The sequence below is a fragment of the Erinaceus europaeus genome, chromosome 12, assembly GCF_950295315.1.
Source record: "Erinaceus europaeus chromosome 12, mEriEur2.1, whole genome shotgun sequence".
Classification (NCBI taxonomy): Eukaryota; Metazoa; Chordata; class Mammalia; order Eulipotyphla; family Erinaceidae; genus Erinaceus; species Erinaceus europaeus.
Genome location: NC_080173.1, coordinates 49,499,050 through 49,515,772, shown reverse-complemented (window position 1 = coordinate 49,515,772; position 16,723 = coordinate 49,499,050). Strand labels below are relative to the sequence as shown.

The 16,723-nt window shown below is 44.4% G+C and overlaps 1 protein-coding gene, 1 long non-coding RNA gene and 1 other non-coding gene across 5 annotated transcripts in view; 2 read left to right on the top strand and 1 right to left on the bottom strand.

The window, feature by feature from the left end:
* The window catches only part of WIPF2 (WAS/WASL interacting protein family member 2), a 57,942-nt gene extending 49,935 nt beyond the window's left edge, over positions 1–8,007 (top strand). For all 3 annotated transcript variants that reach the window (XM_007531030.3, XM_016191687.2, XM_016191686.2), the window contains exons 7-8: positions 459–560; positions 2,613–8,007. In XM_007531030.3, coding sequence (XP_007531092.1) covers positions 459–560; positions 2,613–2,653 — 143 coding nt within the window. In that variant the 3' untranslated portion in view covers positions 2,654–8,007. The remainder of the gene's footprint in view (positions 1–458; positions 561–2,612) is intronic.
* LOC132541942 (uncharacterized) lies at positions 2,096–2,930 on the bottom strand. Its single transcript, XR_009553049.1, has 2 exons — positions 2,807–2,930; positions 2,096–2,245 (listed from the first exon to the last, which is right to left on the bottom strand). It is a non-coding gene; the product is annotated as an uncharacterized LOC132541942 (long non-coding RNA).
* A 5,478-nt stretch (positions 8,008–13,485) lies between the features above and the next one.
* On the top strand, positions 13,486–13,649 carry LOC132542142 (U1 spliceosomal RNA). Its single transcript, XR_009553270.1, has one exon. It is a non-coding gene; the product is annotated as a U1 spliceosomal RNA (small nuclear RNA).
* Positions 13,650–16,723: the final 3,074 nt, after the last annotated feature.

Here is a 16,723-nt window from a genome sequence, read left to right as displayed (position 1 = left end):
GGAAGACAGGGAGAGAGAGAAAGACAAGACACCTGCATACCTGCTTCACCACCTGCGGAGCGACTCCCCTGCAGGTCGGGAGCCTGGTGCTCGAACCGGGATCCTCATGCTTTGCCCCACATTTGCTTAATCTGCTACGCGACCTCCTGACCCCCTGAGAACAATATTTCTTTCTGCTCCTGTACAAATAGCTGGGTTCCTTTCTTGCTGATTGTCTAGTTTTAGGTGGAAATATTTAAAGGATCAGCTTAAATACTCCTAATATAAGGAACTTTTGAGCATAGCCTCTGTATAAGGGTGATGTTGTTATCTGCAGTGCCCTTGGTAAAGTGAAGAAGCCAGGACCTCACCATATATCAGAATACATGGGAGACAAGTGAGGGAAGGGTCAGAGCAGAACAGAGATGTGTGGGAGCATAAGGAAGAGTGATATGAACTATACTCTGTTCCTTTCACAGATGATTTTGAGTCAAAGTATTCTTTCCATCCAGTAGAAGACTTTCCTGCTCCAGAAGAATATAAACACTTTCAGAGAATATATCCTAGCAAAACTAACCGAGGTGAGAAGAGTGGTCATGAACGTTCTCTGTAGTTGCAAAGAATGTGGAATTGCTGTGCCTTTCTTATGTTTAAATTTGCTTCCCATGGGAAGATGACATACATATTTAAGCTGCAGACTCTTATGCCTGAGACATCAGAGGGCCTAGGTTCAATCCCTGGCATTGCCAAAATCCAGGTTGAAAAAGGAGAGGGAGTCGGGCAGTAGTGCAGTGGGTTAAGCGCATGTGTCGCAAAGTGCAAGAACCAGCGTAAGGATCCGGGTTCAAGCCCCCCGGCTCCCCACCTGCAGGGGAGTCACTTCACAGGCGGTGAAACAGGTGTCTTATCTTTCTCTCCCTCTCTCTGTCTTCCCCTCCTCTCTCCATTTCTCTCTGTCCTACCTAACAACGACTATATCAGTAGCAACAACAATAATAACTACAACAACAATAAAAAATAAGGGCAACAAAAGGCAAAATAAATAAATAGATACTTTAAAACCTAAAAAAAGAGAGAGAGAGAGAAATATTTCCCTTGTCTTCATATTATCAAACAAATCCTAGTTCTCAATTTTAAATTCATTTACTGTTTCCTAGTATTTGCATCACGGAGGAATGAACTCAGGGCTGTCACTGCTGAGAGACCTCCCCATACGGATCTTTTCTTTCTTTATTTTAGGGAGGGATGGGGGAGAGACAATAAGGGATCAGTAGCACAGCACTACTCCAACCTCCATGGAGCTCCTCCACTACTGTCCATGTACTGGGGCTCTAATTCAAGGCCTCTTTCATGTGGGATAAACATGCTTGACTGGGTAAACTATCTCCTGGGCCCCTATTGTTATTTTTTATGTGAGTGAGAGACTGAGGCTAGGGTGGGGGTAGATAGCATAGTGGTTATGCAAAGAGACTGTCATGCCTAAGGCTCCAAATTTCCCAGGTCCAGTCCCCTGCACCCCCATAGCCAGAGCTGAGCAGTGCTCTGGTAGAGAGAGACAGAGACAGAGACTTAGGCTAGATCGCTGTTTTACAAGTTGATCTGAAGAGAAACTCATGACCTCATTTACGAAAGGCATATACTCTACCCACTGAGAAATCTGGCAAACCCGTTAAACTCCTAAATTTTATTTTATTTTAAATATTTTTTCCTTTTTTTAAAAATATTTATTCCCTTTTGTTGCCCTTGTTTTATTGTTGTAGTTATTATTATTGTTGTTATATCATTGTTGTTGATAGGACAGAGAGAAATGGAGAAAGGAAGGGAATACAGGGGGGAGAGAAAGACAGACACCTGCAGACCTGCTTCACCGCCTGTGAAGCGACTCCCCTGCAGGTGGGGAGCCGGGGGCTTGAACTGGTATCCTTATGCTGGTCCTTGCGCTTTGCGCCTCCTGCACTTAACCCGCTGCGCTACCACCCGACTCCCTAAACTCCTAAATTTTAGAGGCCCATATCTAAGCCTGTGGGAAAACTATAGGTTATGTAAGAGAGTGGGGGCGTGGAGACACAAACCTTTTATGGCGGGAGCAGTGAGAAACTGAAAAATGCTAAACATGTACCAACAACTGTATTTATTATAAACCATTAATGCCTTCTCCATCCCCCCCAAAAAAGGGCAGACATGGATGAATGACTCAAAGAAGCTGGTGTCCCCTCTATTCGTTGGCTTCTTATTGTCTTAGGAGAATCTCCTCCCTAGAGAGGGCCTTAAAAAAAATAAAAATAGGGAGTTGGGGCTGTAGCGCAGCGGGTTAAGCGCAGGTGGCGCAAAGCACAAGGACCGGCATAAGGATCCCGGTTCGAACCCCGGCTCCCCACCTGCAGGGGAGTCGCTTCACAGGCGGTGAAGCAGGTCTGCAGGTGTCTGTCTTTCACTCCTCCTCTCTGTCTTCCCCTCCTCTCTCCATTTCTCTCTGTCCTATCCAACAACAATAATAACTACAACAATAAAAAACAAGGGCAACAAAAGGGAATAAATAAAATAAATATTAAAAAATAAATAAATAAAAACAACTTTTAGAGGTTAGTTTCTCATTTGGGTGATCTTGTGTATTTGGTTTTTATTTTCTTCAGTTGCCCGTGGAGCCCCACCTCTGCCACCCATTCTCAGGTGAAGCCCAGCTTGGTCCTGTTCCTCAGGAAAAGGATGGACCCATTCCTCTTCTCAGATGGCCCCTTCCATCCCCCCTGAAAACCTGCATGAGAGCTCCTACTGTGTTTCTTCAGTGCAACCAACCTCTAGACTCCAAGCGCCCCCCCTAGCTCACCTCCATCTATACATCTCGTCGCTGGACTCGGTGATCAGACTCTTGACATTGACAGTAGGGTCTCAAACCCTGTATCCATCCCTCCTTTAGTGAGCCCCGCTAGCCAGATGAGGAAAGAACTTCCGTGTCTCCTGCTTTCCTCTTGGGGAATGGTGCCTTGTTGAGATGAATTAACTCACTGTTGGGGCAAGGTGGAGAATGGTACTCTTACTGCTTCCTCACTATGGAGGAATGTTGGCAGGTATATTATATTTCATCATTTAGGAGGCTGACATGGCCAGAACTTCTGGGGGGTGGACATTTTTAGTGTAACAGGAAAGAAAGTTGTAAAGAAATGATCTGTTTTAAAGGTCAAGTTGGAGAAAGGGCAAGAATATGGGTCTGCTTTATTAATAAGGATATTTTTGTTTTTGTTTTCACCCCATCCTATATCCTTACTATAGGGAAAAGTGAGATATAAACACTAAATACTAATCAGTTGAACTAAACAACTAATAAAAAGAAAGGGCAGAATAAATTGGGACCCTTTTAAAACGACCAGGGGTCTTCTGATTCTTCTGGGACTCCCTACCCCAAATCCTTAGGGTGCTGAGACTGAGCGGACTGAGCGGTGTTATTTCTTCCACTACTACTCATCGACTTGAGAGAAAAGCCTCTTTCATTCATCATTCACTCATTCCAGATTCATACACCCCAAGACCTCCAGGAAGATTGGGCTTGGACCTTGGTCTGTACCTGACCTTGAGTCTGCTTCAGTCTTTTCTGACTGTCCTGTCCTGAAACTGTAGCCCTTGCTGAGTGCTCCAAGATGACATGGAAGGAAAAGGTGAAATGAGCCTCCTGATAGGGACCAACTCTTTGGATCACCAAAGATTAATTCCTGCTTGTTCTGTAATTTAAAACCCACCTGACTACTGACTGAACAGGCTTTTCATCTTCCTTTCTCCATAACCCTTGCTTTTCTGAAACTTGCAGGGGTTAGCAAAAGAGTAGAAGAGAGAGGAAGCTATTTTTTTTTTCCCCTAAGGGGGGAGGTTGGTAGTCAAAAGACTTCTCTGCCAAGAAGCACAACGACTGTGGTGAGGTGTTTGATCTTCCTTGGCAGTCAGCAATATATTGTTTATTCATATTCCAGGTCCTAGTTAAAAAGCACAGAGAAAATTAAGGTTCCTAGTCTAGGTAGGAACTGTGTCTGGATGAGGGGACAAGGACTTCACCTGCATCATGGGGTTCTTGAGCTTCATTCACCAGGTAGCTTGATCAGATGCAGAGGCTCTTCAGAGCTGTTGCTGTTCCTTGAAAGGAATGAGGAAAGCCAGTTAAAACTTTTCATCAGGTAAATCACAGGAAGGGTATTTCCAACTTATTGGATCACAGGCTAAAGATCTGTGATTATGTTGCCAGATGAAATCAGGTTATCCAGTGCTTGAATAGAGAAGATTCAGCTTGGATTATCTGTATGGGGTCTGCTGTCCTTTGCTGCCCCCTGGACCAGTGGACTGTTTAGGTCTGGTTAGGTCTGCCATCAAACTCTCACTAGTCGTTCTTCAACACTCTTACTTCAGATCTATTGGCAGTTATCTCCTAGTAGTGCTGAAGTGAATAGAGCTGAGGGCGGGGATACTAGTGGAGGGAATAGGAAAGAAGACAAGATTTGATACTATAGCAGGGTACCAGGGTAGATATTGATCAGTTAATTGAACTTGGACTGTGAAGTCTTCCCATTTATTTTTGAAATGGGATTTGATGCCTTTTGTATGTTATCAAAGTGTATCTCCTTTTTTTTTTTTTTTTTTCCCTTTACTCAAACATAGAGTATCAAAATAAGTATCACAAGTACAAAGCCAAACCCCAGTTTTTCTCTGGGGCTGTTATCCTCCTTTCCAGGTTATAACCTGCTACCCCTCATTTCTCAGCATTTTGGACTGTGTCATGTGGGTATTGTTTTTTTTGTTGTTGTTGTTGTTCATTTGTTTTTTTCACTTCCTTGGCCTCACGAAAATAGACCTAGATCTAGTCAGATGGATTTTCTTCTTCAGAGCATGTTGATGGCACAGTACCTATTTAAATATCTTTGCCTTATACTTCATTGTGTCCCTCATGTGTATTTACTATTGAAGAATGGGAATGTGATCGTCATAGTTATTGATCTATTTTATATGTTGTATAATGCTTGTAATATAGGTTTAAGGTGGGCGGGCTGCAAGAGCACTAAAACACCTCACCTTTTAAACTGCTCTTTTTATCTGCTTGTGGGAAGGTTGTCTCTTCAGTGGAAGATTGGGTGGTCTCATGTTGAGGCTGTTGCCCAGTCCCATTAATCCCCCACCCCATCCTCTCCCAGAAGGAAGAGACATTGCCCAACTAAGCATCAAGAAGCTGTGTTAAAATTTAAGCCCTCCTGTGGGTTTGATTTTTGTGATGTTTTTCCCTAGTGGAAAAACTTAATAGTTATTTCTTAACACCCTTTTTGGGAAGCAGGGCAATGGCCTCCGCATTTTTAAATGAGCTAGATGCCCCTCATCCTCTCTCCTGTGATCACCAAGCCTGGATCAAAGCACTTTTGATACCCCAGGTGTGGCTTTCCCTATCCTCTAGTTGCAAAGCTGCCATCGTTTTTCACAAACCTGGGTCCATAAAGGGTGAGCACCTAGGGCTCCTCTACCTAATGGATGTGAGGCTGCTGTCTTCAGGAATTCGGCCCAACCCCCACTCCACCCCTCATCCCCACCTAAACCCCCAGCTCACAAAGGCTGCCTGCTGGCCATTGCACTGGGGGCATCCCCACATTCCATGGCTTCCTAACTTGAAACCCAGATTTACCTCCAAGGAGAGGTGATAGAAAATTGTAAATAGACTTGCTACAGAGCAACTCAGGGTTGGGGTGTGTTTTAATTCTCCTGATCACTTGAAATAATCTGTAGGCTGAGTGCTTATGGGAGTGGGGGAGAAGTGTGACTCCAGGGTCCTTCCCTTCTACAGAGAGCTGGGGGTGGAGTACAGGACATCTGAGGCCCTTTGATGGCACTACACTGAGCTGTCTGTCCTAGAAACCCAACCTACGATCAACTGCAAATCAGATTCTTCACATTCCAGTTGTAGTCTTTCCCTGTGGAATCTCAGTTCCTAACTGTGTGGTCAAGGGAATTTCTGTGAGCCACCCTAGTTTAGGGAGTGGAAGGCATGACGACTGCCTCCCAAGACTCATCTCTTAAAAGCAGAATGAAACAAAACTACAACCACCTTCTAAACACATACAAAAAATAAATTTTTAAAAAGTGCAACTGTTTGAACTGAAGGAAGGGTTGGGTTCCATTCAACTCCACGTTCATTGTGCCTTTACTTGTGTTAGATTTCTGTGCTTCTGCCCTCTCTCCCTCTTTGAAGCAATGAAAATCTTCCTTGATAACTGTCGTTTTCTCTTTCTGCTCTTGTTTCTTCTAACAACTTAGTGGGTTCCCTAGCTGATCATTTTAAACCTTATAAATTATTTCCACCGGTGGCTGAGGGGGACTAGCCTTCTTTTCTCAAGTCTAACCTTGGTCCTTTCCCACAGTGACCACCATGGAAGTCATAGTCAACACTGAATATAAGACTACAAAGACGTGTGAAGAGAGTGAGTGAGTGAGCGTGTGTGTGTGTGTGTGTGTGTGTGTGTGTGTGTGTGCGCATGCGTACACATCTTTGCATGTGTATAACCTTCATTCTTTTTTTTTAACCTTCATTCTTTTGAAAAGATAATTTATTGTATGATTTATTATAAGGTATGTTCTGATTACAGTATTCCCTTTTCCAGTTAGCAGAGATCCTCACCAACCCCTCCCCATCCTAAAATGTGTTACCTGGTCTCAGGTTGGATTCTTTGGTACGTTTCTTTCTTCTGGATGCCATGCAGTTTAATTAAACCTTGCTTAAAAACAAAACAACAAACTGAAAACTGTGTACTCTTGTCTGTTGGGATACTGCCTTGAATAGTGGCATAGGTGGGGGCGAAAATCCCTTGCCTCAGGTTAGTATAGTGATTTGACTCGATGACTGAAGTGAAAGGCTTGTGTACTGACAGGCAAAAACATTTGCAGCTTCTTGAGGAATTTGTCTCCTCTGCTTCTGTGTTTTGAAAATCAGAATTGGGGATTCAGGCGGTAGCACAGCGGGTTAAGCGCATGTGGCGCAAAGCACAAGGACCGGCATAAGGATCGCGGTTCGAGCCCCTGGCTCCCCACCTGCAGGGGAGTCGCTTCACAAGCGGTGAAGCAGGTCTGCAGATGTCTGTCTTTCTCTCCCCCTCTGTCTTCCTCCTCTCTCCAATTTCTCTCTGTCCTATCCAACAACGATGAAAACAATAATTACAACAATAAAACAACAAGGGCAACAAAAGGGAATAAATAAATAAATAAAATCAAAATTGTGGAGTGGGGTGGGGTGGTAGAAAGCATAATAGTTATACAAAGAGACTCATGCCTGAGGCTTTAAAGTCCCAGGTTCAACCCCCTGCACCACCATAAGCTGGAGTTGAGCAGTGCTCCGAAAAGAAAGAAAGAAAAAGAATTGTGGTTAGCCTTGCTGACCAAGTCAGTCATTCTGATACAAGTGGCCATTTTATATTTGCACCCCCCCCCCAATTCCTCTTGACTGGTGATTTCAGAGAAACCAGGAGACCCTATAACCTTGTAGGCCTCCTTTATTATAACCCTTATGATTTTTTGTACCTTTTTTTTTCTTTTTCTTTTTTGATTTCTTTATTGGGGGATCAATGGTAATTTTTTTGTACCTTTATTGCAAGACAGAGTCACATCAGGGAGTGAAAGAGCTTACAGACTGCATATTTTTATGTGGGTGTTGGCTATTTTTCTTCCTGCTTTTTAGATTGAAATCTAAGCAGGCTTTCTTGAACTTTGACTGTAGGTGTAAGATTGAACTAGACACTCAGCTTACTGTGGTCAGCCAGCATAATCACCACTAATACTTAATGAGCTTAACTTGCACTTTCATCACTAGCAAAGGTCTTGAAATTATTTTCCATACTGATTCATAATGGGTGTGTGTATGTGTCACTCTCACATAACTTAGATATAAAAACCCATATAAGAGAGGGAAGGGCTCCTTTCATTTCCTTATATATATTTTTCAGATTGGCTTGGATTCTTAGTTATTTGATCCATCATTGTTATTAATATGGTTAATAAACTATTGATTTAATTGCTCCTCCTGTGACTTTTAAATAGCTCCCTGATAGAGCTTTCCTAATTGACCCTTAGCTGCATTACTGTATATGGTACGTATATCATAGTGTGACGGTATTTCAGTGTGTATGAGTGTGGTGTGTGCCAGATAGGTCCTTTCCCCATGGTACTGTGTATGAAGTAGCAGGTAAAAGGACAGTCATTTGCCTACTCAAATTACTACTAAGACACAGTTGCTTACTATGAATATTCCTCTTAGTATTTTCTGACCCAGTCCAACTACAAGCTAGGACTCTCTGCAAGGTATCTGCCTGCCTCTCTCACCTTTTCTTTTCTTTTCTTTTCTTTTCTTTTCTAAGATTTTATTTTATTTTTTTGCCTCCAGGGTTATCGCTGGGGCTCGGTGCCTGCACCAGGAATCCACTGCTCCTGGAGGTCATCCCTTCCTGCTTTGTTGCCCTCGTTGTTGTCATCATTATTGTTATTATCATTGCTATCAAACCGAGAGGAGGGGAGACGGGGGAGAGAAAGACAGACAGCTGCAGACCTGCCCCACTGCCCGTGAAGCGACCCTCCTACAGGTGGGGGGGAACCGGGGACTTGAACTGGGATCCTCCCGTGGGTCCTTGCATTTTGCGCCATGTGCGCCCAACCCCAGATTTTATTTATTTTTAAAACTTTTTAAGTATTTATTTTCCCTTTTGTTGCCCTTGTTTTGTTTGTTTGTTTGCCTCCAGGGTTGTTGCTGGGGCTCGGTGCCTGCACCATGAATCCACTGCTCCTGGAGGCCATTTTTCCCCCTTTTGTTGCCCTTGTTGTAGCCTTGTTGTGGTTATTATTGTTATTATGTTGTTCATTGTTGGATAGGACAGAGAGAAATGGAGAGAGGAGGAGAAGATAGAGGGGGAGAGAAAGATAGACACCTGCAGACCTGCTTCACCACCTGTGAAGCTACTCGCCTGGAGGAGGGGAGTCGGGGACTCGAACTGGGATCCTTACACCGGACCTTGTGCTTTGCGCCACGTGCACTTAACCCGCTGCGCTACTGACCAATCCCCTCACACCCAAATTTTATTTATGAGAAAGATAGGAGGAGAGAGAAAAAGAACCAGACATTACTCTGGCACATGTGCTGCCGGGGATCCCACTCAAGACCTCAAGCTTGAGAGTATAATGCTTTATCCATTGCACCATCTTCCAGACCACACACTTAAAATGTCAGTCTCAGATCCTAGCACCCCAGAGGATAGTTGAAATGTTTCTCCTCCAGTGCACTGGAGCTTAGTATGAATCACTTGTATACATAAAACTGAGTTCAGGGAGTCCGGTGATAGTGCAGCGGGTTAAGCACACATGGCGCAAAGCGCAAGGACCAGTGTAAGGATCCCATTTTGAGCCCGGCTCCCCACCTGCAGGGGCGTCGCTTCACAAGCGGTGAAGCAGGTCTGCAGGTGTTTGTCTTTCTCTTCCCTTTCTCTCTCTATTTCTCTCTGTCCTATCCAACAACGATGACATCAATAACAACAATAATAACTACAACAACAATGAAACAAGGGCAACAAAAGGGAATAAATATTTTAAAAAACTGAGTTCATCTTCCACTGCTAGATTTAAGGGTGTGAAATTTAAAGGAATGTATGCCATCTGACCACAAAAAGTGGATAGTCACTTCACAGGAATGATCTTTGTGTTCATTCAGCAAACATTCAACTCATTATTACTCTGTAGTACACACCTATGATAGAAAGGTAAGTAGGGCTTGTTCTTTACCTCCAAGGAAGTCAGAGCCTAGTAGAAGACTTTAGGGGAGCCACACAGTACGAAGCACAAAGACCTGCACAAGGAGCCTAGTTTGAGCCCTGGCTCCCTACCTGTGAGGGGGGCTCGCTTCACAATCGATGAAGCAGGTCTGCAGGTGTCCCTCTGTCTCCCTCTGTCTCCCCCTCCCCCTCTCAATTTCTCTGCCCCAGCGATAACCCTGGAAGCAAAACAAATTAGGACAGCTACCAGGAAAAACTGCAATGCATTAGAAGTTTTCCTGGGTGGGAGTCAGGCAGTAGCGCAGCGGGTTAAGCGCAGGTGGTGCAAAGTGCAAGGACCGGCATAAGGATCCCTGTTCGAGGCCCCGGCTCCCCACCTGCAGGGGAGTCGTTGCTTCATAAGCAGTGAAGCAGGTCTGCAGGTGTCTGTCTTTCTCTCCCCCTCTCTGTCTTCCCCTCCTCTCTCCATTTCTCTCTGTCCTGTTCAACAATGATGACATCAATAACAACAACATTAATAACTACAACAATAAAAGAACAAGGGCAACAAAAAGGAATAAATAAATATTTTTAAAAAAGTTTTCCTGGGGGCTGAGGATGAGCTGGGAGATACTCACCTGGCAGAGCATACACTAAAGCTTGCTAAGGACCCAGATTCCTAATTGCAAGTCATTACATGGAAATGCTATTCAGACAAGAAGCTTCATGAGTCATGGAGCAGTATTTGTTGTGGTATTTCTTTGTCTCTCCCTCTCCCTTTTTTTTTTTTTTTAATCACTAGAGAAAATACAGGAAGTTGTTACATGAGTACAATTTCTCATTTCCTTGCACACCACTTCCCCACCATCACATACTGGGTTTCCTTTTTTTTTTTTCCAATTTTTATTTGTCATTAATAGTGAGTTACAGAATTACACGACTATAGCAGGGGTAGATAGCATAATGGTTATGTTAAGAGACTTTCATGCCTGAGGCTCCAAAGTCCCAGGTTCAACCCCCACACCACCATAAGCCAGAGCTGAGCAGTGCTCTGGTAAAAAAAAATTAAAAATAATAATAATAAAAGTTACAAGACTGTAAGATTACAGGGTTTATACACTGCACCCACCACCAAAGTTTTGTGTCCCTACCCTCCTACCTCCCAAAGATGTGAGAACCATCTTAGTTCTTACTCTCACAAAGCTTGTTTGTTTGTTTGTGTTTTCTTAACAAGCTCATATGTATCAGTTTTCTAAATTCCACATATGAAGAAAACCTTTTTTTTTTTTTTTAATTGGATAGAGATAGCCAGAAATGAGAGGGGAGGGGAAGATAAGGAGAGAGAGAGATACCTGCAGCCCTCTGATTCTTGTGCTTTGTGCCACGTGCGCTTAACCCACTGCGCTACAGCCCGACTCCCCCCCCCAATTTTTTAATTATCTTTATTAAATAGAGACAGAAATCAAAGAGGGAGGAGGTGATAGGGTGAGAGACAGACACCTGCAGCACTGCTTCATTCTACTCACAAAGCTTTCCCCCTGCAGGTGGGGACTGGGGCTTGAACTTGGGTCCTTGCACATTCTAACATGTGCGCTCAACCAGGTACACCACCTCTTGGTCCAAAGAAAAAGATTTTTTATTATCTATATTTATTGGATAGACATAGCCAGAAATTGAGATGGTGGGGGAGATAGGGAGAGAGAAAGACACCTGCAGTACTGCTTCACCACTTGCAAAGCTTTTCCCCTGCATGTGGGGACCTAGGTCCTTGAGCACAGTAAAATATGCGCTCAACCAGGTGTGCCACCACCTGGTCCCGAAAAAAAAAAAAAAGATTTTATGGGGTGCTTATTTTGTGCTGCTTTGCCATATGCATAACCCAGGTTCAAGCCCGGCTCTCACTGCATTGAAAATAGTTTTGGGGGCCAGGTGGTGGCGCATCTGGTTAAGTGCTCCTGTTATAGTATGCAAGGAGCCTGGTTCAAGCCCCCGGTCCCCACCTGCAGGGGAGAGCTCCACAAGTGGTGAAGCAGTGTTGCAGGTGTCTCTCTATTTCTCTCCCTCTCTATCATCCCCTACCCTCTAGATTTCTGGCTGTCTCTATCTAATAAATTTTTTAAAAAATTTTTTAATGTTTAAAAAAAAAAGAAAGTAGTTTTGGTGGGAGTTGGGCAGTAATGCAGCGGGTTAAGCTTACGTGGTGGAAAGCGCAAAGACCGACTAAGGATTCCAGTTCAAGCCCCCTGCTCCCCACCTACAGGGGAGTCACTTAACAGGCAGTGAAGCAGGTCTGTAGGTGTCTATCTTTCTCTCCCCCTCTCTGTCTTCCCCTCCTCTCTCCATTTCTCTCTGTCCTATCCAACAATGACAACAACAATAATAACTACAGCAATAAAAGTGGGTCGCTTCACAAGCAATGAAACAGGTCTGCAGGTGTCTTATCTGTCTCCCTCTCTGTCCTCCCCTCCTCTCTCAATTTCTCTCAGTCCTATCCAACAATGGCAATAACAACAATAATAACAACAACTATAAACAACAAAGGCAACAGAAGGAGAAAAATATAGCCTCCAGGAGCAGTGGATTCGTAGTGCAGGCACCAGCCCCAGCAATAAAATAACCCTGGAAGCAAAGAAAAAAAAAGTTTTATGGCAATTAGGGAAAGAGAGTGGTGAGTGGTGGTTGGCATTGCAGATGAGAAACTGCATTGGCTGATTCTTTTTGTAAGTAGATCCAAGAAAAAGGCAGAGAGGGGGATAACAGTATGGTGGTATGAACTTCATGTTACAGTAATGTTGGAAAGCTTGAAGGTAGTAATCTTTTAGGGACCTTTCAATTCATTTTCTGCCTGCTTCCATGGTGTCCACTTACTATTGAGGTTTTCTTGGGCTAGTGATACATTTCCTGATATTTTCTGGAGCTCCAGCCTGCCCTCTCCGTATGCACAGCTTCCTATGCTCCCTCTATTCCACCATAAGGTAGTTCACCAACATCCCTTAAAGCTCACTGAGCACGTTACTATTTGGGGTTATTAGGGACAATTTTTAGGTACCCAGATTATAAAAATACATTTGAGGGGGGACGGGGCGGGGGGGGGGGGGGGATGGCGGTAGCGCAGCGGGTTTAGCGCACATGGCGCCAAGCGCAAGAACCAGCAAGGATGCCAGTTCGAGGCTCCCGCTTCCCTCCTGCAGGGGGTCGCTTCACAAGCGGTGAAACAGGTCTGCAAGTGTCTTTCTCTCCCCCTTTATGTCTCCCCTCTTCTCTCCATTTCTCTCTGTCCCATCCAACAACATCAATGGCAACTATAACAATAATGACAAGGGCAGCAAAATGGGAAGAAATGGCCTCCGGGAGCAGTGGATTTGTAGGGCAGGCACCGAGCCCCAGCAGTAACCCTGGAAAAAAATAAAAAGATAAATAAACAGGGGGTCCGGTGGTAGCTTATCTGGTTAAGCGCACATGGCTCGAAGCTCAAGGACAAGCGTAAGGATCCCGGCTCAGAGCCCCGACTCCGACTCCCCACCTTGGAGGTGGGGAGGTCGCTTCACAAGTGGTGAAGCAGGTCTGCGGGTGTCTTTCTCTACCCTCTCTGTCTTCTGCTCCTTGGTTTCTGTCCTATCCAACAATAACTACAAAGGCAACCAAAATGGGAAAAAATGGCCTCCAGGAGCAGTGGATTTGTAGTGCAGGCACTGAGCCCCAGCGATAACCCTGGAGGCAAAAATAATAATAAATGAAATATTAAAAAATAATAGTTATAATTACCTGGCAGGGGAGATACCATGATCACGAAGGTGGTTTTCCCAGGGCGAGGCTTATCCATTGCACTCCGGATGTGCTGACCCCTGCGATTTCCCCAAATGTGGGAAACTCGACTGCATAATTTGTGGTAGTGGGGGACTGCGTTCGCGCTCTCCCCTGAAATAAAAAAACAAAACAAAAAAAATAAAATAAAATAAATAAGAAAATAAAAAATAATAATAGTTGTGGGGGTCAGACGGTAGCGCAGCGGGTTAAATGCACGTGGAACAAAGCGCAAGGACTGGCTGAAGGATCCCGGTTCGAGCCCCCCAACTCCCTACCTGCAGGGGAGTTGCTTCAACAACAACAATAATAACCAAAACAAGGCTACAACAACAAGGGCAACAAAAGGGGGGGGGATGGCCTCCAGGAGCAGTGGATGCATAGTGCAGGCACCGAGCCCCAGCAATAACCCTGGAAAAAAAAATAATAATAATAGTTGTGTGACTTTGGGTAAATTTATTCAATCCTCCTATTTTAATTTCCTCATTTGTAAAATGAGATTAATATCAACTTCACACAGTGAAGCTTAACTAGGTGATAAGGGTAAAGTACTTGAACTGAGTCACTGGCATACACTTAAGCTCTGAGTATTAACTCATCTCTATATGAACTATCTACAATTATCTGGCAACTGTTAATATTGTTTCCTATTTCTCAGTTTTACTGCTGTTTCATTTTATATTGAAAGAGAAAAGAAATTACCATCACTATAAGTGGGTACTGACCTTTAAAGGAAACTGAGGGTTAGCTAGGTTATTAGCCTTGCAAGCTGACCTGTTAATTACTGCTCTAATTTATATTTTTTCATTAAATGCTCAGCTTGCCTCTTCTATAGTTGTCAACTCTGGCCCCAAAGCCTAGTGTCTAGCCATAAATATAATTAAAAATTAAGGAGCCATAATTCTCTTAACTTTCCACAGTGTGTGGATTAGTGATAAGGTGCATAGAAGATAATATTCTTTTCATGGTCCGTGAAGTGATGCAGTGGATTAAGCACTGAATCCTCAACCATGAGGTTCCGAGTTCAATTCCTGACAGCACATGTACCAGAGTCATGTTTGGTTCTTACTCTCTCTCCACCTATCTTTCTCATGAATAAATAAATAACTTATTTTTTTAAAAAAGAAATACATAAAGATTAAAAAGGGAGTGAATTCTCTTCTAAAAGTTGTTTTTTCTTTTTTGCCCCCATGGTTATTGCTGGGCCTGGGTGCCTGCACCACAAATCCGCTGCTCCTGGGGACTTTTTTTTGGTTTCCCTTTAGTTGTCCTTGTTGTTTTATCTTTGTTGTGGTTATCATTATTGTTGTTAATGATGTCGTTGTTGTTTTATAGGACAGAGAGAAATAGAGGAGGGGGGGCGTGCGGGAGAAATACAGACACCTGCAGATCTGCTTCACTGCTTGTGAAGGGACTCCGCTGCAGGTGGGGAGCCAGGGGCTGGAACCGGGATCCTTACGCCGGCCCTTGCGTTTTGTGCCATGTGCGCTTAACCCGCTGCGCTACCGCCCGACCCCCAAAAGTTTTTTTTTAAGGTACAGAGGAAGAGACCACAACACAGAAGCATCTTTAAATGCAGTGTGTGTGCGGGGGGGTAGACTTGAACCTGGACTGCATACATATCAAAGCATAAATAAAAGATTTGCTGGGGGTCGGGCGGTAGTGCAGTGGGCTAAGCGCACGTGGTGCAAAACACAGGGACCTGTGGAAGGATCCAGGTTCAAGCCCCCAGCTCCCCACCTGCAGGGGAGTCGCTTCACAAGAGGTGAAGCAGGTCTGCAGGTGTCTTTCTCTCCCCCTCTATCTTCTCCTCCTCTGTCCTTTTCTCTCTGTCCTATCCAGCAACAACAACATCAGTGACAATGATAATAATAGCCACAACAATGATAAAAACAACCAGGATAACAAACGGGAAAAAAAGACCTCCAGGAGCAGTGGATGCACGGTGCAGGCACCGAGCCCCAGCAATAACCCTGGAGCGAAAAAAAAAAAAAAAAAAAAAAGATTTGCTGTGGTCCGGGAAGTGGCGCAGTGGATAAACTACTGGACTCTCAAGCATGGGATTCTGAGTTCAATCCCCAGCAGTACCTGTACAGAGTGATGTCTGGTTCTTTCTCTCTCTCCTCCTATCTTTCTCACTAATAAATAAATAAAAATCTTTTTTTTTAAAAAAATATTTGCTAACTAATGAGAGCAATAACCAGAGCACCATTTCAGCTCATTTGGTACTGGGGATTAAAGCCAGGACATCCAACACTTCCATTGCACCACTTCTCAGGCTGAAATAAATACATTTAAACTATGTATTTAGTAAAGAGAAAGAGAGAACCACACCACCACTCTGGCATATGCAGTGCCACAAGTCGAACTCAGAACCATGTGCCTGTGAGTTCAACAATATCCACTGTGCCATCTCCCAGATTTCTAGTGTATTTCTTTATATAGGTGTAGAAATTTGCACCCCACCCCAAACAAAGGAACAAAACCCCACTGATTTGGGTGCCAGGAAATCCAGGTCCTAGGCTCTTCACTCCCACCAACCTGGCTGTGTCCTTAATTCACCTGCTGCACATTTGCTCTGTTCCAGGGCTGAGCATTCGAGCTCTCATGCCTGGCACCCAGAATAAACAAACACTCTCTGCCAATCTAACCTATTAGGATAATGAAAATAGGCAGGGGGGGGGGCGAGGTGGCCCAGCCGGTAGAGATCAACTGCGGCGGGTGGGGGGTGTGCGGGGTGTGGGGTGGCAGAGTTACATTAGCAGTGGAGCAGTGCTGCAGTGTCTGTCTTTCTCCTTCTCTATCTTCCCCTTCCCTGTAGATTTTTCTTTCTCCATACTATAAATAAGTAAAATATTAACAGAGAAGAAAAGAGGAAAGGGGAGGAAAGGGAAAGGAAAAAAGAAAAGTGGGCTCGAGAGGTAGTGAGGAGCTCCCAGCATCTCTCACACGGGCGCAGAAATTCCGAGTCCCGTTAGCCAAAGACTACATGTCCCATCGGGCGTTGCGGCGCTCCTCCTTACCCAGAGCCTCCCTTGCTTCGTCGCGCGTTGTATCCCACAGAGGTCCCGGATGTAGAGTGCTTCCTACTCTGTGGGCGTGGCCTCCGATAGCATCGTGATCTGGGGCTCTGTTATTGGTTGTGAGCCTTCCGACAGGATTGGACTCGAAGGAAGGGTGGTAGCGTCGAC